The 23,446-nt window shown below is 42.8% G+C and overlaps 1 protein-coding gene and 1 pseudogene across 1 annotated transcript in view; one reads left to right on the top strand and one right to left on the bottom strand.

Annotated features, from left to right (window-relative positions):
- Nucleotides 1–230: 230 nt before the first annotated feature.
- LAPTM4B (lysosomal protein transmembrane 4 beta) overlaps nucleotides 231–23,446 on the bottom strand; it is a 67,729-nt gene continuing 44,513 nt past the window's right edge. The window contains 2 exon segments of the mRNA XM_053559068.1: nucleotides 231–1,529; nucleotides 22,071–22,166. Coding sequence (XP_053415043.1) covers nucleotides 1,452–1,529; nucleotides 22,071–22,166 — 174 coding nt within the window. The 3' untranslated portion in view covers nucleotides 231–1,451.
- On the top strand, nucleotides 9,812–11,077 carry LOC128563644 (WD repeat-containing protein 55-like; annotated as a pseudogene).

Below are 23,446 nucleotides of genomic sequence, written 5' to 3'. Positions count from 1 at the left end.
ATCACAACCATTCATGACACGGGCAATCTGAGCCTGAAGAAAGCCAAGCACACGGAGCCCGGCAGGGCGGGAGCCAGGAATGGACGCTCAGGTCTGCTTGCCCCACGCCTCTTGGTCTAAGATGCTCTGAATTATTCCCACTGATTTTTTTTTTTCTTTCAAAAGACGTGTTTGTGTGAAGTTGGTGGATAGAAAGGGTCCTCAGGCACAATCACCACAGAGTCCAAAGGTTTGGATGTGGGCGAATCTCCCTTTAATTGCCAAATGTTTCGGGTATAGCACATTCACTAGTGAACCAACAGCACAGCTGCTGACTTCTGAACATACGAATACATAAAAATCCCTGCAATTCAGGTAGTTAAGTAAGAGCATACAAGGAAAGCAACAACACTCCTTTTTCTGAAGGCTGTTTTACACCTTTTTTTTTTGAGACAGAGTCTCACTATGTCACCCTCGGTAGAGTGCCGTGGTGTCACAGGCGCCCGCCACAACACCTATGTTTTAACATTTTAAAAGGTGACTAGGCATACTTGGGTGTTCGAAGCAGTAGGATGTACCTTTTGCAGGAAAAGAAGAAAATCTTTCATTTTCAGCAAATGTCTGTCCAACATATCCCAGCTCTACTTGATAAAGTAAGTTGGATGTCCTCTTTGAATTGGGCAGAACAGGGAGTAAAAAGGGCCCTAGGTGGGGAAGGGAACCAGGAGAGAAGGATCCCCAGATGCCCACAGTGCCAAAAAAGTCAGCGTCACCCCTAACACAGATGGGACACGCGGCCCCATGGCCAGGCACAGGATGTCCAAGAACAGCTGCAGACAGTTACATTCTCACTGCCTGGTAATACCCAACAGTCTTAATTCAGCCCACAGAGAGAATCCTTGACTGGCAAATTCAAACCGTCATGGAATTTAAATCATAAAGGATGTTAAGGAAATTCTTAGAACATATACTATGTATACAAGGACTTATTAGCTTAATTAGAGCAATGATTACACAATTAACATTCCTGTTTTCATAAGGGCTTGTTCTTAAACTGGAATGGTTTATAAAAAGCATTGTCTAATTTTATTTTCCATTTTCAAAAGATTAACAAAGGAACAGAGAGAAGAAATAAGACTCACTGCCCAAGTTGGGGCCCAGCAGGTACAAAGGCAGACTTCTCTGACTCAAAATCCCCTTGACCCTGGGGAGGGTTCATTGCCTGGGGAAGACTAGTGAAGCCAGTTACAATCCCACCCTGACAAGAAAAATTCTACAGCTAACCTACCACAGTGTTTCAGCTAAAGCATATGTTTAAAACTAGACAAGGTTTCAAATTAACATCTAAATTTTACAATGTAGCATTTCAGCAACAAACTCAGAGAGCTCATCTCAAGAGTGAAATAATAGAACTATTGCTCAGACATATGAAAAGCAAAGCTGCTGCTCTCTGCCCCACCCCACTCTCAGGCTCAGGCTGACACGTAAGGTGGTGGCGGCTCCTTTGCAGGGCCCGTCACAGCAGCATCTTCGTACGGGGGTAACAGCACCTGAGAAGAAAGAAGCCAACAGTTAGTGTTTAAAAGTGGACATGTGTTCCCCTAAGATTTAACTTGCTCAGTTAAATGTTTTCCATAACCTGTACTGAGTTCAATTTCCCAGCAAGTGCATACACTTCCATGAAAGACTTTGTGAATCCTTAAAGAAGCAAATGTAGAGAGACTTCAGTCCCCTCTGCAACTTCCTCACTCTGTCCACATGTGCCTGGAGGGTTGTCTCTCTAGGAATAAGAAGATGGTGCTATGAAGACGACGACAACTCTGAGGTGTGTGTGTGGCCCACAAATATAGGGCAAACTCACACACACCACAGTGGAAAATACATGAGTTCTGGTATCACCTTGGGCTCAAAGCCTGGCTCAGCCGCTTTGCATCAGCATAGCCCCGGGTAAGTCATTTAACCTCAGTCCCCACATCTGCAAAATAGGGAGACCAGAGAATTCGACATCTACAAAATACCTAACAGGGTGTGCGGCACACCTGAAATGGTAGGCATGTTATTTAAAAATGGTGGAAGAAGAATAAACAAGAACAAGCACTAAATCGACGGGTCCCCCTTGTTTACAATTCAAACACAAAAACAATGGCTTGTAATTGTGAACAATTAATAGAAGAAAACATGAGCTGACCTTTCCTTTCTTGGAGGAGAATACAAAACACAGAATATCAACTCAATTGAATTATTTTTTTATTAATTCACTAACATTTATTATTCACCAATTATGTGGAAGGCATTTCAGGTACAAGATAATTAAGATAAAAGACAGCTCCTGGCCCTTTAGGATTTGAGAGATGAGAAGATGAAATAAAACTTCACCTACTCCAGCTGGTGAGTAAAGAAGAAAATATATTCACAGACAAAACCACACTTTGTTTTCTACTATGGACGATCTTTTAGACTGAAAGTGGTAGACCTCAATTTCATGGATTTACATTTATCTGTCCCTTTGGCTCCCGGAGAGATGACACCAACATTTTCTTAAGTTTCTGTTTTAAGTTTTTATCACGCCCCACTCTTTTCACCCTAACCCTCACACACACCCTCTGTCTAACTACCATTACTCTCTTCTTACAGTCTTGGAGCTCCGGTAGGGCTGAAGCCGCATCTTGCTTGCCCCAAGGGTGGAGACCAGTGCCTATTTAATAGCAGGAATTCAGGTATCTGTGGGGGAGATGACTGAGGGGCCATTTGGGGGTCCCTGAAGAACCTGCACGGTTCACTCAGTTGGGGAAGATCAGTTGCCCACCTAGAGAGAGGGCACTGTACTGGTTAGGCTCCAACCAGGACACAGAAGCCACACAGTCATTTGAATAAAGTTTAATAAGGATTATGAACGGGATTACAGAGTGGAGAACTGAGCAATGAGGGAAAAGACAGCTCTAATGTATACTGGTGTTGAGGGAGGATACTCATGGCACGAACAAGCATGGAAAGACATCCCCTCTCCAAGGCTGGGAAGAGAAACTGTCGGAGAGGAATGGATGGTGAAGCTTTCTGGGTTAAGCCAGGTGGCAGCTCATGTGGAGAGAAACACCTGCTGGGCTGCTGCAGACCAGCTACTGGAAGCTGTTCACAAGAGGTGCCACCCGTCCTGGAACTGCCTGAGAGGTAGGCGTGTCCCTGTCACTAGGCGGTGCTCTCCTGCTGCCCCCACCTCCCCTCTGGGACTGGGGGCCACTGCAAACAACCCAAGCACTCTGAGATGCACACCCCCTTCTCATCCAGCGCCCCCTAGTAACATGGCTTAACAGGGCAGCTGCAGGAGCAGCCAAGGCTAGGAGGGAGATTCTGCAGCTGTGAAGCCGTAGAGGGATGACCAGTGCAGTGAGACATGGGTGATGGCAAGGGGCAGACTCCAGTCTGTCCCATCACGGCCTTCCTTCCAGGAAGAGGGAGTGACATTGTGCCTATGTCCTAAGTCCTTCAGGCATTACCCAAAGTGACTGCATTTGGGGCAAATGTTTCACTCTTGCCCCTGCTGAACAGGAATGGAGCACCCAAGATACACTCGGACAGGGAGCTGATGCAGGCAAGGATGCCCTCCAGGTGGGCTCCCCACAAATGAAACCTTCTGTTTTCACATCCAACCAACCACGTTGAGCGCCTATATGCGTGGGCACTCGCACAGGCACTCAGTGACAGCCAACAGCAGGCTGTGAGCCCGGCATGGCCTGCAGAGGAACCACAGCACAGCGGAAGGCACACAGGAAAAATGGGTGAAAGCCACCCGATGCACGTGTGGGCGCAGATGATGTCAATGAAGAGCAGACGGGGACAACCAATTCAGGCTGGGGGGTTGAGAAAGGCCTCTCGGTAGGACGGCAGGAGGGGGTCATATGCGGAGGAGGAGACAGCACTCCACATGGAAAGAGAGAAGCAGGACGCAGAGCACTTTCTGGAACTGCAAGGGGTGTGTGCCGTGGTGAATATTTGAGGAGCGTTGTGGGGAGGAAGTTGGAAAGACCAGCAAGGCTCAGAGCATGAAGAGCCTTCGCGGCCACCCTGAGCAATTCTATTCAGTAACAGCAGCATGGCCACTGGAAATCCAAAAAGGATGTAAGCCGAGGAATAATAAATGTATTCCCTCTCTTTTTCTTTTTTTATTAAGAGACAGAGTCTCATATTGTCGCCCTCAGTAGAGTGCAGGGGCATCACAGCTCACAGCAACCTCCGGCTCTTAGGCTTAGGTGATTCTCTTGCCTCAGCCTCCTGAGTAGCTGGAACTACAGGCGCCCGCCACAACTGCTCAGCTATTTTTTTGTTCCAATTTGGCTTGAACCCGCCAGGTTCCAGGTTTGAACCTGCCACCTTTGGTATATGGGGCCAGCGGCCTACTCACTGAGCCACAGGTGCTGCCCAATAAATGTATTCTCTAAAACAAACAACAGTTCCTTGGCTGTGCTCTCTGCATCTGCATGTTTGGATGAGTGTGTGTGTGTTTGAGCAAACATGTGCAGGCGAATCAGACACAGTAACTTACAAGTGGATCAGCTATGATTAGCACCAGAACTATTACATTCAGCACAACCAACTTCACCACTAGGCTCCGCCACCTCACTCAACAATTAACCGATTCATATCTATCATTATGATTTTTGGAGAACTCCTCCTAAAATGCAGTAAAGTATCTTATGAAGAAATAAAATCAGTCATCGTATATAACTTTATCTGAACAAAACCCAACACCCAAACCAAATTCTCCAAAATGTTCAAAGTGTAAACACAAATTTTCTTAAAAAGAAAAAAGATGCTGCAAATCAGATTTTTGTCAAAATTAAGCTTTCACATTAAATTTGATAGTCTGTCACTATTTCTTGTTATTTACCTTCAATCTTCTTTTAAAGTTCCATTTTAAATCAGCATTTTAACACCACGATAGCATTTTCTCTCAAAGATTCTACTGCCTTCAACCTTTGACCCAAAGGCCAAGGTAGGTGAAGAATTCCTCCTGTCACTGAAGTTTCTGATACTAATCGTTGGTTTTCACATTTCCACCCCCACATATTTAATGCTGATTGTAAAATATGCTTCACATGATGCCTCTTGCTACTGGACTACTTCCAAAATTCTCCACGTGGAACTGGTTTTAAATTCTAGAAGGAACAGCATCATCTTTTTATCTAAATGATGTTGGTCTTATCGATGGCCTCCTGGGAGGGCTGTGAAAGAAGGACTCCCACACAGTTTCTACCATAATCTGTTACTTGCTATTTTCCTTTCTACAAGGACTAGTGAATTGCTTGGAAATCTGATTTTAGATTATTATAGTATAATGCCTCTTCTAAGTCAAGTATCGTGAGAATGGAAGAACAAATATCACATGTACTCAATACTAAACTAGAATTAGCTGATCAACACTTAAGTGCACATCTGGAAGTAAAACTCAACAGAAATCAAGTAGGAGAAAGGGTTGGGTAAATTCACACTGGTACAACGCACACATTCTGGGTAAAGGGCACACTTATAGCTTTGACTTAAGATGTACAAAAGGCCTTGGTGCCCGTAACTTAGTGGTTAGGGCCCCGGCCACATACACAGGAGCTGGCGGGTTTGAACCCGGCCAGGGTCTGCTAAACAACAATGACAACTACAAAAAAAAAAAATAGCCGGGTGTTGTGGCAAGAGAGTCCCATGCTTGTAGTCCCAGCTACTCAGGAGGCTGAGGCAAGAGAATTGCTTAAGCCCAAGAGTTTGAGGGTGCTATGAGCTGTGACTCCGCGGCATTCTACTGAGGGTAACACAGTGAAACTCTGTCTCAAAAAAAAAAAAAGGATGTACAAAAACAAATTATGTAACCAAAACATATGTATATCTATTACATTGTATAATAAAAATTTAAAAATCCATCCAATATCTATAATGAAAAAATAAAAAGAATATTCCCAGTAAAATGACAAATAGCAAAATTGGTGAAACTCAATTATTTTGACATATTTTAGGAGTTGACATTTACTTAAACCCAGTCTTTCTTGTTTTTAAGAACTCTAACCATTCACAATGACCAAAAAATAATTTCTGAGTACTAAGAATATAGGTCATGTTCTACTTCTAAAGTCTTGGCAAGCAACAGCTGCTACTCAATAAGCCCAAGTTCATGTGTTATAAACTTCAACCACAGATTGCTTTACTTCAAACAATGTTCAATACAACTAAATACTAAGAATAGTGCCCTGGAATATGTCTTAACATGACCTTAGCTCCAGACAGACTGGATGACAGTGGAACTCTTCCATACAAAGAAAAATCTCTCTTGCTAATAATGACCCCAGAAGGCATCTGTTCATTAGGAAGATTACCATCTATATGTAATGTCTCTTCCATTGAAGTTGTCATACTAGGTGACAGCCTTCTGGTGGGAAAAAAAGCTCATCATTCATTTCATTTCAACTCAGAAAGACTCAGAGTGTCACCAGAGAAGCTACGTCAACATACAACAGTTGGGGGGAGAGTAAATCAATGTCAGATTGCAAAATCTAACATCCTGGAATAAAAGCAATTCCAACTGGGCACAATACACAAGTCATTAAAACTCAAGAAAACTAATGCATTTCCTCAAATAAGAAACGGATAAAATGTTCAAGAGACAACTATTTATCAGTAAAAACAGGAAGTGTTTCCGTACTATATGGTTAGAATTAGACTTTTACTGTAATATTAGAGCCAAATCACTAAAGGCTTGTTTGGAATTCTACAGTTGCGAGAATCACATTCCTAAGGGTACTACGTATAATTTACACAAGTGTTTTCAGACATTCACACAAATATATCAAACTGTTAAAGATGTGTTGATTATGACCACAGGTTCTTGGGGATCCTCAAATGAACTGCAAGGAATCTGAGTACCCTAAAATGGCATGCCAGATTTTACATCTCTCTATTTTCCTAGGGAAAAGCATCCAGAGCTGTCATCTAATTCTCAAAAAACCATCCCTGGAAATTGTGGTGTGTAGGATGGAGGGGACAGTACAAGGTCCATTGCAAGTCTGTTCACTGGTCCTCATGTCCTAACAAGGATGAGGTTAAGATGAAAATAAGTCAAGGCTCAGAACAACAACTGTGTGGTCCCTTGTCCACCCTTGATCATGGCAAGGAGAAGCCCCAGGAAAGAAAGAGAACTGAGGAACTATCTTGTAGAGCTCCAATAGGGAGGCACCTGTAGCTCAGTGAATAGGGCACCAGCTACATACACTGAGGCTGATGCGTTCTAACCCAGCCTGGGCCAGCTAAAAACAGTAACAACTACAATGAACAACAACAAAAACAGCTGGGCGTTGTGGCAGGAGCCTGTAGTCCCAGCTACTTGGGAGGCTGAGGCAAGAGAATAGCTTAAGCCTAAGAGTCTGAGGTTGCTGTGAACTGTGACGCTATGGTACTCTACCCCAGGCAACAGCTCAAGACTCTATCTCAAAAAAAAAAAAAGGCACGGTACCTGTAGCTCAAGCAGCTAGGATGCCAGCCACATACACCTGAGCTGGCGGGTTCGAATCCAGCCTAGGCCTGCCAAACAACAATGACAACTACAACCAAAAAATAACCAGGCTACTTGGGAGGCTGAGGCAAGAGAACTGCTCGAGCCTAAGAGTTGGAGGTTGCTGTGATTTGTGATGCCATGGCACTCTACCCAAGGTGACAGCTTGAGGCTGTGTCTCAAAAAAAAAAGAAAGATAAAAAGAAAAGAAAGGCTCGGTGCCTATGGCTCAAGCAGCTGGGGCGCTAGCCACATATACCTGAGCTGTTGGGTTCGAATCCAACCCGGGCCCACCCAACAACAATGACGGCTGCAACCAAAAAATATCCGGGTGTTGTAGCAGGCGTCTGTAGTCCTAGCTACTTGGGAGGCTGAGGCAAGAGAATCGCTTGAGCCCAGGAGTTTAAGGTTGCTGTGAGCTGTGACGCCACAGCACTCTACCCAGGGCGACAGCTTGAGGCTCTGTGTCCAAAAAAAAAAAAAAGAAAGAAAAGAAACCTTTTGATACAGTGATTTTGTATATATAATACTGTGTTAAAAGTAACATTCTAAAAATAAAAAGACAATCCTGGCAGTCATGAAGGAAAGAGGAAGTTAGTCATGGAGGAGCAACTTTCAGCCCCAGGCAGGCAAAGAGGAGCTACCCCATTCTTTCAACCTTCCCAGTTGGCAGATGAGTCATGGGTTTGCCTATGAGCCTCTGCAGGGGCCTGGATATCAAGCCCAACTCACCAAAGAGGCAGTCTTCATTTCTTTTTTTTTTTTTTATTTGAGACAGAGTCTCACTATGTATGTCGCCCTGGGTAGTGCCACAGCATCACAGCTCACAGCAACCTCCAACTCTTGGGCTTAAGCGATTCTCTTGCCTCAGCCTCCCAAGTAGCTGGGACTACAGGTGCCCGCCACAATACTGAGCTATTTTTTTGGGTTGTAGTTGTCATTGTCATTCGGTACCTCTGGGTTGTATGCGGCTGGTGCCCTAGCTGCTGAGCTATAGGCGCCAAGCCCATAAATACAGTTTTATCAGGACACAGCCACACTCACTCATTTACTTACTGTGTACAACACCTTTTGAGCTCCAATAGCAGAGCAGAATGTATGCCAAAGACCTTTATGATGCACGAAGCCTGCAATATTTACTACCTGGCCCTTCATTAAAATAGTCTGACTTTGCCTGTACTAAGCAATACTCTGAATTCTGACCTCGGTAGATAGGACAATGTCAAATGAGAAAAGTACATAGCTCCAAAACAATCTCACTATTTAGAGGCACTTAAATCTGCAACAGGTCCATTAAATTAATCCCACGTAAACAATATATGCTTTCCTTTTTTCACCACTTACTTACTACACCCCTGATTGTCTACAATACATCTTAATTAAAACATGCTGTGTTGGGTGGCGCCTGTGGCTCAAGGAGTAGGGCGCCGGCCTCATGTATCGAGGGTGGCAGGTTCAAGCCCAGACCCGGCCAAAAAAAACTGGGGAAAAAAAAAAAAAAGGCAGTGTTTACACGAAATATCTGTCTTAAATTGGTCATAACACATGTGCCTATTTAGATGTGAGTTTCCTTTATTCAGGCCAAACAGGAAAGGAGAGATAGCTGGATCATCATAAATCTCCATGATTAACTGAAATAGCCATATGGGCATTTGGGACAGAATCATCACAAATATGAAATCTGGGTTTATCTTTTAAGACTTCTAGCATAATTGTTCTCAAACTTTTTGAATGCCCCCACCTATGACATATACTATAACACACACACAGACACATGCACAACTACATTTTTTTTTATTCTAAGGTACACATTTTTGTACGATTTAACACCTCTGGATTTAGGCTGTGCCTTACAGCTGACAGCATCTTACAATAAAAGGTACCTAAAATAATGGTACTATTTACAATTGATGACAACTAATAGTCAATGAATCTAACATTACAGGAGATTGGTGGGGGGCAGAAATTTGGGAGGAGTCTATTGAGATGCTCCCCACTCCCCCACCTATAGTAAGAAATCATTTCCAAAGACAAATAAGATAGAAATTGATATTCAATCCACTGCAAAATAGGTATATGTTATCCTCCCTTGAGTAGGAAGAATACTATTCCCTTGAATAGGAAGAAGCCATTATTTCAGGCGTGCTGGTTTCCTTAAAGACCGGCAGGCCACTGCAGTTGGATGACCACGACAGCAGGAGCCCTGGAGAAGCCAAGATGCTGTCCAAGGGAAAGGATAAAAGGAAAGGCAAGACCAAAGGCAAAGACCAGAAATTGACAAATTGAAACAGCAGTTAACGGAAACAAAGGAAAAAGCCCAAGAAAGAAGGAAAAATTGGAAGAAAAGTATACCATGCAAATAAAGGAGCTAGAGGGACAGTTCCATCAAAAAGCCAAAGAAATTGGCATGATTCAGACAGAACTGAAGACAGTGAGACAATTTCAAAAGAGAAAAATCCAAGTGGAGAAAGAATTATAGAGGATGGAGAAACCAAGGAGCTATGGTCATCAGGTCACCATCTGAAGTCCTGCCGAGCTGTGGTCTTTTCTGAAGATGGGCAGAAACTTGTTACTATCTCCAAGGACAAAGCCATCCATGTTCTAGATGTGAAGCAGGGCTGACTAGAAAGACCTATTTCCAAGGCTCATGGTGCCCCCATTAACAGTCTGTTGCTGGTGGATGAGAATATTTTGGCCACAGGGGACGATACAGGTTGTATCCATCTATGGGACCAGTGGAAGGAGGGCCCCTTAATGGATATGCAGCAGCATGAGGAATACATTGCAGACATGGCTTTGGATCCAGCCAAGAAGCTGCTTTTGACAGCCAGTGGAGATGGCTGCCTTGGTGTCTTCAACATCAAGAGATACCGGTTCGAGCTGCTGTAGAACCTCAATCTGGGGGCCTGACCTCTGTCACCCTCATGAAATCTGGGAAGAAGGTCACTTGTGGCTCCAGTGAAGATACCATCTACCTCTTCAACTGGAATGGCTTTGGGGCCACAAGTGATTGCTTTGTCCTGAGAGCTGAGTCCATTGACTGCATGGTTCCAGTCATTCAGAGTCTACTGTGTATTGGCTCTACCGATGGAATAATCAGGGCAGTGAACAATCTGCCAAACCGAGTGGTGGGCAGTGTAGGCCAGCATGCTAGGGAGCCTATGGAAGAGCTGGCCCTTTCCCACTGTGGCCGCTTCCTGGCCAGTAGTGGCCATGACCAACGCCTCAAGTTTTGGGACTTGACCTAGCTGCAAACTGTGATAGTGAATGACTACCGTCAGCGCAAACAAAAAAAAGGGAGGGCCGCTGCAGGCCCTGCGTAGCAAGGCTTGGAGCACTGATGACTTCTTTGTAGGACTGAGGGAGGAGGGAGAAGACACTGTGGCTTGGCAGGAAGATGAAGAGGGAGCGAGGACAGTGACTGAGGGTATGAAGTGAATCTCAGGACAGGTTCTCACTGACTAAGAGTCTTGCTTGTTGGGCTGGTCCCAGAGAAGATTTGAATTTTAATACCCTTTTGCACAGCACAAGATGATGGACTCAGGACACTGATGTTAGGAAAGTACTTTAACTGCTCTAGTACCTCACTCTACCAGTGTCAGACAAACCCTATGCTCAGGCAAGACAGCACAGACACAAGTATGTACTAACCAGGGGTTTAATATAAATACAACCAGCATAGAAAAACTCAGAACTATACATAAACTCAAACCAGAGTGCCAGTGGCAGGGACAAAGAGCACAAGAATTTCTCACCTTTTGGCTCAGCTAGCCCCCCGCCCCTGCCCAATTAAAAAGGACAAATTAAGAAAATAAAGATTCATGCTAAGGTGAAAAAAAAATAGTTCTAGTCCTTTTTGACCAAGTGGTAATACTAATTTCTGCAAATTTAGCTTAGCTGATAAGACAATAAAATAAAAGGCTTGGTGCCTATAGCTCAAGCAGCTAGGGCGCCAGCCACATACACCAGAGCTGGCGGGTTTGAATCCAGCCCAGGCCCGCCAAACAACAATGACAACTACAATCAAAAAATAGCCGGGCGTTGTGGTGGGCGCCTGTAGTCCCAGCTGCTTGGGAGGCTGAGGCAAGAGAATTGCTTAAGCCCAGGAGTTGGAGACTGCTGTAAGCTGTGATGCTACAGCACTCTACCCAGGGCAACAGCTTGAGGTTCTGTCTCAAAAAAAAAAGGAATAAAATGAAAATACCCTAAAAAAAAAAAAAAAGAAGAAGCCATTATTTCATTTAATTCTCAGCAGAGAAGCTATCCAAGTTCTTTGATAGATTATATTCACGAGATAGAATTCAGACCTCAAATCTTTCTAATTGGGTCTAAAGGTTCTCACTGGTGAGATATTTAGGAAGAAAATGCAAACATAATACAGCAGCACAAACTGAAAGCTAAAATTTTTCTGTGTGCTTAAGTATTTATAATATTTAGATAAATATTAGATATTTAAGCACTGAGGAAATAGAAGGACCTAGCAGTGAGCTATCAGCATGGTAACGTGCCCCCCAAGGCTAAACCTGTGACGCCACCTACCGTACACATTCCCTTTGTGACTACACACCATGACAGGGGCTCCACGCTGCCGCCACCACAGAACTTGGGCTAGAAAAGAACAGCTGCAAGGACAGCTCAGAACTCAGGCCTCAGATCCCCTTTCCCATACCCTCCCTGCCTCCACCCTCACACATTCATGGAAAGGGAGAAACATCTCCCCTTTCTACTGCTCAATAAATCAGTTGTCGAATTTTCTGTTACAATCTCATCCTTGTCTATAAGCTTTGTTTCTTTATAGCTGTAACCATGATACTACATTCTCCTTATTAAAACATCACAAGCATTTCTTCTGCTGTTACACTGCTCATAGTACGTTTTGTGGAAATAAAAGCATTTTATCAAGAAAACCCATATCACAAATGCTACACAGCAGGAGTGGAGTGTCACTGCAGTCACTCAGCCATCCACGGGGGACATCTGAGGCATTGAAAGGGGGCTAGGCCAGATGACACTGAAGGTGTCACCCTGCCCTGCAAGTAGATGCCTTTGTGTTTTAACTTACAAACACAAGAGAGATCCTTGAAAACTGATGCCCATCTGCCCTCAGTGACCATCCCCACTCCCACCCCTGTGAGGGCTTTTTTGCTTATTTGTAGTGGCAGATCTTATATAAAAACTACACAAAGGACCTTTTTTATAGCTTTTGTTAGTTTTTGTGTATTTAATATGTGAGCTAAGACAACCCTTCCTCCATTGTGATGCACAGAAGCCAAATGGTTGGACACCCCTGAAAACCCTGTAGGAACTGAACTAGTCTAATTCTTGGAGAATCTTCTCTTTTTCCTCCTCCCCCGCCCCCACTATCCAGGGACCCTCTGCTTCATTCATGTGTGTGGCATTTTTAATACACAGGAATTTGGTATGCATGAGGCTAAAAGAGATATTAAATGAAAAGCCAGATTAGTAACTATGTTTTAGGCAAAGCCCTTCTCAAACCTTTTCAGAAAGTTAATGACTTTTATGAAGAATCTGCCACGACAAAACTGCGCATCTTGGCTACTAGTATGAAGTAACAGGTTCTCAGATATGAAGTAGCCTCTTAAGTGTAAAAATATTCCTGTCAATCATAGTTCATCCCTTCCCCTTTGTCTCTCTATATAATAAACAGAAGTCATGCTACTCGGCCAAGAGCTTGTTTCCAACCATATCCAACCTGTATTAAGGAGTAATGAACCACCAGATTTCTTTAATTAACAGGAGGAAAAAAACAGAATATTTTATATACAATTTTTGAAAATCAATTAGACCACTATTGATTGGTACACCGCTCCCACCCTCCCTCACCCCTGCTAGTCAACTAACAACTTGTTCTGTGGCTTTTTGACAGCAGAGGTTAGCCTTAATTAATCTCCAGTACCTCAGAGAGAACCTACTGGGAAATGGCTGCTGAGGAGATGATGTGGCCTTCACCTAGGTCCCTGACCTTTTTCTTAACTTGTGTTTCTCAAGCAGTCAAAAGAAGGCCCCATACAGCAAAATATTTTTTGAAGTCAAAATAGCAAATTTGCATAGAATGGTAATGTGGTTTAGCACCTACAGGGCATACCAGACTTTATGAAGTTTAAAACTTTCCTATTTATCCCTAAATAGTTACGAATTTTTCTCCATTAGCCAAGATTATGATTCAATTGTATCTGGAACTAGAATGTCAGACACCATTTTGGTTAAATATTAATCTCACTGCTTTTAAAGTGGCCAATTCCAAAGGAATCAGGTTTCCTACACTTAAGATTTAACAGAAGCCATGATACAAGTCTTCCTAGTATAAGCAAAATAAGGCTGCAAAGTTTAAACATTTTTTAAGCCTTAATTTGAACACAGTTTAATATAAATGAAATCTACTTCTATAATCTACATGGTTAGTATTTTAATGTTTTTCCTCTTATGGCCAGTTTTGATGGCAGTAGAGAAAATGACATTACGTAGTATGTATTTACTATGTGAATTCTACAACCCTGTCCTAAAAGGAAGGGTGCCTGTCTCCAAGGTACCCACCAGTGTGCTGAGGCCCCAGGCAACAGTGATGACTCAAAGAGGCACCTGGAGATATTTTAAAGCTTCAAGGAAAATATTCCAATAACATGTGAGATACTGCACCACCCACTACCATTAAGTCATTTGGACATGACTAGTTAATAAAATGAACAGTTGGCTATTTATTTTCATGGCCTAAGGGTGCTGCCAAAAAGAAAAAACAAATCACTAAGACCCTAAGACAAACAGAGTTTTGTGACCCTCTGTCCGAGGCATTCCCTTCAAAGGCTCTGGTTTGGTTTAGTTAGGAAACTAGGAGAGAGAGTAAGCCTGGTAATGATCCCGAGAATCTAGTAACTCTCTTCTCTCCTCCCTCTGAGCAGTGTGGGAAAGTGCTTACTTATCTGGACAATAATATGGGTGCTGCCTTAGAGAAGGAAAAAAAGCACATTTATTTTTTGGGGGAGGAGGCCAGGGCTGGGTTTGAACCCACCACTTCCAGCATATGAGGCAGGTGCCCTACTTCCCTTGAGCCACAGGCGCTGCCCGCACATTTATTTTTTTTATCAACAAGAGTCCCAGTATCTTTCCACAGAGGTCAACCAGAAACTATTTAGCCCGGGAGAAAAGCCATCTGGCCTAATATTTGATAGAAAGTAAAAGCCAGGCACAACATGTTACCACGTTAATGTGGCTTCCCAATAAGGATGTGAGCAGAGAAGCAGGCGTCATTACATGAGAGGAGTTCTGACGGCAGCTACAGGGACCAGGAAAAGACATGACCGGAGCATCCCACCCCCATTTAGGATCTCAGAGGGAAGGCAGGCTTCAGTAAATTTGGTTTTCATAAGTTATGATGCAATGCTAACTTGAACTCCTTCAGTTCTTAGTCAAGCCAATCTTTAAACATACAGAGTTTAAAAAGACAAAACAAAACAAAACAAAACAAAACCCTGTCCTGGTGACCTGGTGCTCAGTGGCTCACACCTGTAATTAGCACTCTAGGAGGGAGAAGGGAGAGGATCAATTAAGGTCAAGAGTTTAGACCAGCGTGAGCAGGAGCGAGACTGTGTCTTCACCCCCAAAACACCTGGGGGTGGTGGTGCACCTGCAGACCAGCTACTCAGGAGGCTGAGGCAGGAGGATCCCTTGAGCCCAGGAGTTGGCGGCTGCAATGTGCTATGATGATACTGCTGTGCTCTAGCTAGAACAACAGAGTTAGACCCTGTCTTTAAAGAAAAGAAAGGACAGAAAGGAAAGAAAGGAAGGAAGAAATAAAGATAACCAAAAGAACTACCTGTCCTCTTACCCTACAAACACAGATTATGTGTCCAGATATTATTTCCTATCAAACATAGGCAGTGCTCCTTGGAGAAAATGGCTGGTTTGTGGGGCAAGAATGTGCAAGGAGAGCCTAGAACATCTGGTCATTCCAGACAACAAAGAAGTGATCAAAGATTACAGGGGTCATGTTAAAAGACTCAGGAACCAGCATGAAGAGGATCCAGCTGGTCAAAGAGGGTACAAGTTGAGCATTACATGATTACTAACTATAATGTACTTGCTGTTTAGAGAAAGCTTATTTTTCCCCTTTGAAAGATTAAAAATTGGCATACAACAAAAAGTTTTATTTAGGTTTACTTATAAAATTTAGCAAAATGATTGTACTTTCCTTTTTTTTTTTTTTTTTGTAGAGACAGAGTCTCACTTTACTGCCCTCGGTAGAATGCCGTGGCGTCACACGGCTCACAGCAACCTCCAGCTCTTGGGCTTATGTGATTCTCTTGCCTCAATGATTGTACTTTTCAACCGGACATCCCAAACTCTTTATTAGTTCATTTCCTACTTAAAAAACAAAACAAACAAACCAAAAAAACCACAACCTTACAGGTCACCAATAGAAAATGACATATCAATTCACTTTGAAAATTGACAAAGAGTACAAAACCAAGTATATTTATCCATGTCACAAGTACCAATGGGTAGCCAAATAGTACATGAGGGAAAGTATCTTTTTATAGACAAATTCTGCTGGGCCTAGTGGCTCATTCCTGTAATCCTAGCACTCTGGGAGGCCAAGGCAGGTGGACTGCCTGGGCTCATAAGTTCGAGATCAGCCTAAGCAAGGGCAGGACCTGGTCTCTTAAAACTAGCTGGGCATTGTAGTTGGTGCCTGTAGTCCCAGCTACTTGGAAGACTGAGGCAAAAGGATCATTTGAGCCTAGGAGTTTGAGATTGCTGTGAGCTATGATGCCATAGCACTCTACCGGGGTGACAAAGTGAGATTCTGTCTGAATAAAAAAGGAAAAAGAGAGAGAGAGAAATATTCTGGCTAATAAATGAAATAGGAATAATAGAATGTTATCATATTATAATCCTAATGAATCAATGACTCTAGGCATTGAGATCAATAGTTGCTGATATTCCAAAAAGATGGTTATTTACTTCTTGCTAGAAGAACAACAAAAAATAACAAAACCCTATACCTACGTTACAGGTATACAATCTGAAAAATCTAGAGTGTGAAACAAACTAATTTCTTCAACAAGAAATTATATAGAGACTTAAAAACCACATATTGGGCGGCGCCTGTGGCTCAAGGAGTAGGGGGCCGGTCCCATATGCCAGAGGTGGCGGGTTCAAACCCAGCCCCAGCCAAAAATCACAAAAAAAAAAAAAACAAAAACACATATTGACCCAAGATCCTATTTCTAATAAGCTTCTAGAAAACGATGACATTTGAGAAAAATGGAAACCTGAGCACTTACTGATACTTCATGATATTATTATTTTATAGAGTTATAAAAAGGGTTCTTTTTTTAAAAAATAAGTGCATTATCATCTTTTTACAAAATCTTTTTTTAAAAAAGCAGAGTCTCAGGTGGTGATACCCCAGTATTTTGTAGTAGACTACCAATATAACAGAATTATAAAAAAAGGTAAATCCCCCTTTTCTAGAAATATCATTCTTTAAAAAGAAAAAGGGGGGAAATGGTTCACTGGGAAACTGAGGAAAAAAGTAATTTAAGCAACTCAGATTCCTGACCTTGAAAAGGCAAGTTGCTAAGACGGCACCTAGGGGAAAGAAGAACTCTCCTGCCCCTCCCAAAGCCGAAGCTGAGGCACTGAAGGCCGAGAAGGCTGTGTTAAGAGAATCCACAGCCACAAAAACAAACCCGTCTCTCACCCACTTTCTGGCAGCTGAAGACACTGGGCTTTGGAGGCAGCCCAGATATCCTCAGAAGAGCACCCCAAGAAGAAACAAGCTTGACCACTAAGCCAGCATAAAGTTCCCTCTGCCATGAAGAAGGTAGAAGACAATAACACACTTGTGTCCACTGTGGCTGTCAAAGCCAACAAGCACCAGAACAAGCAGGCTGCAAACCAGCTCTAGGACATGAATGTGGCCCAGGTCAACACCCGAACCAGGCAGGATGGAGAAGACGACGTATGATCAACTGGCTCCTGATTACAAAGCACTGGATGCTGCCAACAAAATGAGGATCATCTACCCAAGTCTAGCTGGCTAATTATAAATATATAACTTTTCACCATTGACAAAAAAAGGCAAGTTGATACAAAATGACAGAAAATTATGACCAAAAAACACCATGCAGCAATTCCCTAGCACCTGATGCCAACAAACAATAATTACAGCTGGCAAGAGCCCATGGCCCCAAATTCTACCTATTACGAGCTATTGTCCAGTTGGAAGCCTTTCTGAAAGAGGCATATTGTTATTGATAGAAGAGAATGTCCAGTTTTGTTAATTTTGTAAGTAAACCTACATGAAACATATCTCTTCTTCTATACCTATTTTTTTCTCTTTCAAAGGGGAAACTAAAGGTTTCTCTAAAAAGCTAGTAGAATACATTTTAAGGACTTAACTCATTGTTCTTAAAGTCTCTGAGTACCCTAATTTCCACAAAATTTCTACTGAAAAAATAACCAAAAGTATCTCAAAATAAGCACATGCAATGAGGGCATTATCTTCTCTGAAATAATTCTAAAAGGTCATAGTTCTTTAAGCCCTACACACAGTGAAGTTTAAGGCGGGGTTCTAATAGATCTTGTTTAACTTCATTGGTTCCTCAAACCCCAAAATCTCAAACTCTGCTCAGATTTTTCATTGGTTTAGCAAGACAATTAATTACACTTGACCAATTTAATTGATTTTTTTTTTTTTTTTTGTAGAGACAGAGTGTCACTTTATGGCCCTCGGTAGAGTGCCATGGCATCACACAGCTCACAGCAACCTCCAACTCCTGGGCTTAAGCGATTCTCTTGCCTCAGTCTCCCAAGTAGCTGAGACTACAGGCGCCCACCACAACACCCGGCTATTTTTTTGTTGTAGTTCGGCCGGGGCCGGGTTTGAACCCGCCACCCTCGGTATATGGGGCCAGCACCTTACCGACTGAGCCACAGGTGCCGCCCTAATTGATTTTTTTTTTTAAAGAAAAGGCAGAAAATGACTTTAACCACCCAATGACTTATAGAGAAGGAAAAAAATTCTTAAGCCAGTATTTACAGCAATTTTGAAATATTATTATTATTATTTTAGAGAGAATTACCCAAAAGGAATTCTTTAAAGCGTTGAGTAGAACATGTGGTTCTTGTAATCAGTGTATGGGATTCTGCAGACCCCCAGAAAGGGCCTCCCTAGTAACTGAGTAGGCTGGGGTTTCTGTATCTAATTGAGGCAGACTCTATTCTTAAACCACTGTTCATGCTCATACATATTTGGTTCAACCAAGGAATGTCTAGCAAGTATTTGGGAAAACTACGTGTAACGTGGTTTAGATACACCACAGAGTTCTCAGTAGTGCTCACATCCATATAGTTAATATAAAGCATGCAATTAGTTGATTCTCATTTTGTACCCAAGAAAGTAAAGTAAGGGACACGTTAAATTATTTTAGTAAGCTCACAGAGTGAGCAAGTCAGCAGAATTTTAAAAACATAGCACAGAACTTGTTCTAGTTTAGATCTGACCTTCAACTTGCACGTGTCCTCAGCTGTCCAGTCTACTCCATCCTGTCCCATCCAACCTGACCCTTCGACCTTTCCTCCTGTCCCATCCCATACGTTCATGCCGTGCATCCCTGTCCTCTCCACTTACACTCACCAAGCACTTACTGGCACCAAGCGTTAGGCAGTGCTGAGCACAAAGGTGGTGGAGACAGAGCAAGTTTAATACCACTTAACACTTTGACATTTTTTTAAATCAGAAAAATAGCCAGCTGTGGTGGCTCATGCCTGTAATCCTAGCACCCTGGGAGGCCAAGGCGGGTGGATCCCTTGAGCTCACGAGTTTGAGACCAGCCTGAGCAAGAGTAAGACCCCATCTCTACTAAAAATGAAAAAGTGAGGCAAGAGGATCTCTTGAGCCCAAGAGTTTGAGAATGCTGTGAGCTATGATGCCCTGACATTCTACCCAGGGTGATAAAATGAGACCCTGTCTATAAATAAATAAATAAAAATATTTAAATCTGGACAAAATTACATAGAGGACACATACTTTTATCTTACTACAAGCCAGGTAGTTTCAAGATAATTCACATAAAGTACAAATGTTTTCATGGATTCTTCCAGTGAAGATATTTATTTTCCAAAATCTTATCTGATAGGTTCACAATTTCTACGTATGGGGCAGCACCTGTGGCTCAGTCGGTAAGATGCTGACCCCATATACTGAGGGCGGTGGGTTCAAACCCGGCCCCGGCTGAACTGTAACCAAAAAATAGCCAGGCATGGGCGGCGCCTGTGGCTCAGTGAGTACGGCGCCGGCCCCATATGCCGAGGGTGGTGGGTTCAAACCCGGCCCCGGCCAAACTGCAACAAAAAAATAGCCGGGCGTTGTGGCGGGCGCCTGTAGTCCCAGCTGCTCGGGAGGCTGAGGCAAGAGAATCGTGTAAGCCCAAGAGTTAGAGGTTGCTGTGAGCCGTGTGACGCCACGGCACTCTACCCTCGGGCAGTACAGTGAGACTCTGTCTCTACAAAAAAAAAAAAAAAAAAAATAGCCAGGCATTGTGGCGGGCGCCTGTAGTCCCAGCTACTCGGGAGGCTGAGGCAAGAGAATCGCTTAAGCCCAGGAGTTGGAGGTTGCTGTGAACTGTGTGATGCCATGGCACTCTACCGAGGGCCATAAAGTGAGACTCTGTCTCTACAAAAAAAAAAACAAAACAAAACAATTTTTACGTATGAACAACTAGCAGCAAAATAGAAATCATCTAAATTCTCTTACTAAGGTTTTCATACACAGGGCAAGGGGAAAATTACAAAGATATAGTAACCTCTGCCATTCTTTTTTCCCCTCATGTTTCTGTGAGGGTATAAACAACTAAGTCGGCTCAGCACCTGTAGCTCAGTGGCTAGGGCGCCAGCCACATATACCAGAGCTGGTGGGTTTAAATCCAGCCCGGGCCTGCCAAAACAATAATGACAACTACAACCAAAAAACACCCAGGTGTTGAGGTAAGCGCCTGTAATCCCAACTACTTGGGAAGCTGAGGCAAGAGAATTGCTTAAGCCCAAGAATTGAAGGTGGCTATGAGCTGGGATGCCACAGCACTCTACCCAGGGTGACAGCTTGAGACTCTGTCTCAAAAAAAACAAATAAATAAAATAAAATAAAAATAAACAACCAAGGGCGGCGCCTGTGGCTCAGTCGGTAGGGCGCCGGCCCCATATACCAAGGGTGGCGGGTTCAAACCTGGCCCCGGCCAAACTGCAACCAAAAAATAGCCGGGTGTTGTGGCGGGCGCCTGTAGTCCCAGCTACTCGGGAGGCTGAGGCAAGAGAATCGCCTAAGCCCAGGAGTTGGGGGTTGCTGTGAGCTGTGTGAGGCCACGGCACTCTACCGAGGGCCATAAAGTGAGACTCTGTCTCTACAAAAAAAAGAAAATAAAATAAACAACCAAGTCACAATTTCTGAATTTGTTAGGTAGAGTCCCTCTTATAGTTGTGTTCCATACCCCAAAGGGGTGCCATACACCCCTACCTTGTGCCATTTAAGTGGAAGCACACCAATTTCTTCACTCTCCCCCCTTTCCTCAAGCCTCCCTGCACACCCGAACTGGAATAGAATTAAGTTTTTCTGGGCAGCGCCTGTGGCTCAGTGAGTAGGGGACCAGCCCCATATACTGAGGGTGGTGGGTTCAAACCCAGCCCCGGCCAAACTGCAAAAAATAGCCGGGCACCTGTAGTCCCAGCTACTCGGGAGGCTGAGGCAAGAGAATCGCCTAAGCCCTGGAGTTGGAGGTTGCTGTGAACTGTGTGACGCCACGGCACTCTACCAGGGCAATAAAGTGAAACTCTGTCTCTATGAAAAAAAAAAAAGAATTCCTTGGTGTGTGTCACACTTTATGGGGGCAAGACATGATTGCAAGAGGGACTTTACCTAACAATTGCAATCAGTGTAACCTGGCTTATTGTACCCTCAATGAATCCCCAACAATAAAAAAAAAAAAAAAAAAAAAAAGAATTAAGTTTTTCTCCTGTGTGGTATGTGTTAGATTATCTGCTGGCACAGAAATGGTACTGAGTACAGTGGATTCTTGCTTTTCCATTCTTGTGATACTTTACTAAGAGGAAGGTATTTCAACTCCATCCAGGTTAACACAAAAGTTGCAAAGTTACTATCTTTTCTTATGGCTGTGCCTTTTATCTACCTGTAAAAATCACATTTCTTAGTTTACTTCCACATGTAAAACAAGACAGTATAATTCTACTATGCAGAACCAGTACCTCCAATTATATGCCATGGTTTAATGATTCAGGTTTAAGATACATAAACGCGGGTAAGGTGCTTATATTATCTATCCATACTACTTTTATGAATAAACCAGAGTAGCACCATCTAGGTTTTAACATTCTGTAAGAAAAACAAAATACATGTCATTAAATCGTGAATCCCCTCATGACTAAGCAGCTCCAAAGTGCTTTTCAACAATAAAGATGTAGTGAACACAACATTTAGAGATAGCAGAGGTGTGAGGGAGATCTCCACCTTAAGTGACATCACACCTACCGAAGTGTCATTGCTGGTGACATAAACCAGGACGTCAGAGGAGTTCCTGCCATTGATGTATCGGTAGCAGTTCCAAACACAGCTAATCAAGTAACCCTAGAAGTGAGGAATGATCATTAGATTTTTAATTTCCAAACTACAAGCAATTAAAATATCACACAAATAAAGCCAGATTATAAAATTTCTATTTACATAAGCTATAAATGCACATGTTAACTCTACTAAAATAAAAGCCTTTAAAAACGTCAGGTACTGGGCAGCGCCTGTGGCTCAAAGGAGTAGGGCACTGGTCCCATATGCCGGAGGTGGTGGGTTCAAACCCAGCCCCAGCCAAAAAAAACTGCAAAAAAAAAAAAAAAAAAAAAGTCAGGTACAGTAATTTTTCTGGCAAAGTGAGAGCCACATCCTAATACATTGGTGGTGGGGGAGGGGCTGAGAGTAGAATGAGAAACTTCTAAGACAAAGTGTCAGAAACAATCACCACTAATTTTGCATTGCCCCCAAATGCACAGATAAAAGTTTATTAGCCCATCTATCACCACACTTTAACTGTGTATTTGGAAATTTTTATTCTATGATTATCTGTGATTTTACTGCACAATTCAATTTTTTTAAAAAGATTTCATATGGCTTGGCACCAGTAACTCAGTGGCTAGGGTGCTGGCCACATACACCAGAGCTGGCAGGTTTGAACCCAGCCTGGGGCCTGCTAAACAACAACAAATACAACAAAAAAATAGCCGGGCACTGTGACAGGCAATTGTAGTCCCAGCTACTTGGGAGGCTGAGGCAAGAGAATCACTTAAGCCCAAGAGTTTGAGGTTGCTGTGAGCTGTTATGTCGCAGCACTCTACTGAGGATGACATAGTGACTCTGTCTCAAAAAAATAAACAGAAAAGATTCATAGCATATAAATTTACTTCACAGTCAAAATTCACTAAAATATTTCCATTTTCTTAATGAAATATCCGATAAAGACACTTAAAATTACTGTCCAGAATAAAGACATTCTATAAATAAAACATGAATTCGTGGGAGATGTTTAAGCTATAAACTCTGCACTTTCATTCCAATCATCTGTAATTGAATTTGAACTAAATGACTTCAACATCCCTTCATAGCCTTAAAATTCTTTGATTAGAAGTTGTTTAAACACATGTAGAAACTGGATTGCTGAAATCCAGAAATGCATTGCTGGTAAGAATGTGAAATGGTGCAGCCACTTTGCAAAAGTCTGGCAGTTCCTCCAAGGGTTAAACAAGAGTTACCATATAACTCAGCAATTCCATTTCTGGGTATATACACAAGAAAATAAAAACACACATCCACACAAAATCTTGTACAAAAATATCCATAGCAGCACTATTTGTAAGAGC

The sequence above is a fragment of the Nycticebus coucang genome, chromosome 13, assembly GCF_027406575.1.
Source record: "Nycticebus coucang isolate mNycCou1 chromosome 13, mNycCou1.pri, whole genome shotgun sequence".
Taxonomy (NCBI): Eukaryota; Metazoa; Chordata; class Mammalia; order Primates; family Lorisidae; genus Nycticebus; species Nycticebus coucang.
This window is presented reverse-complemented; position numbering and strand designations above follow the sequence as displayed.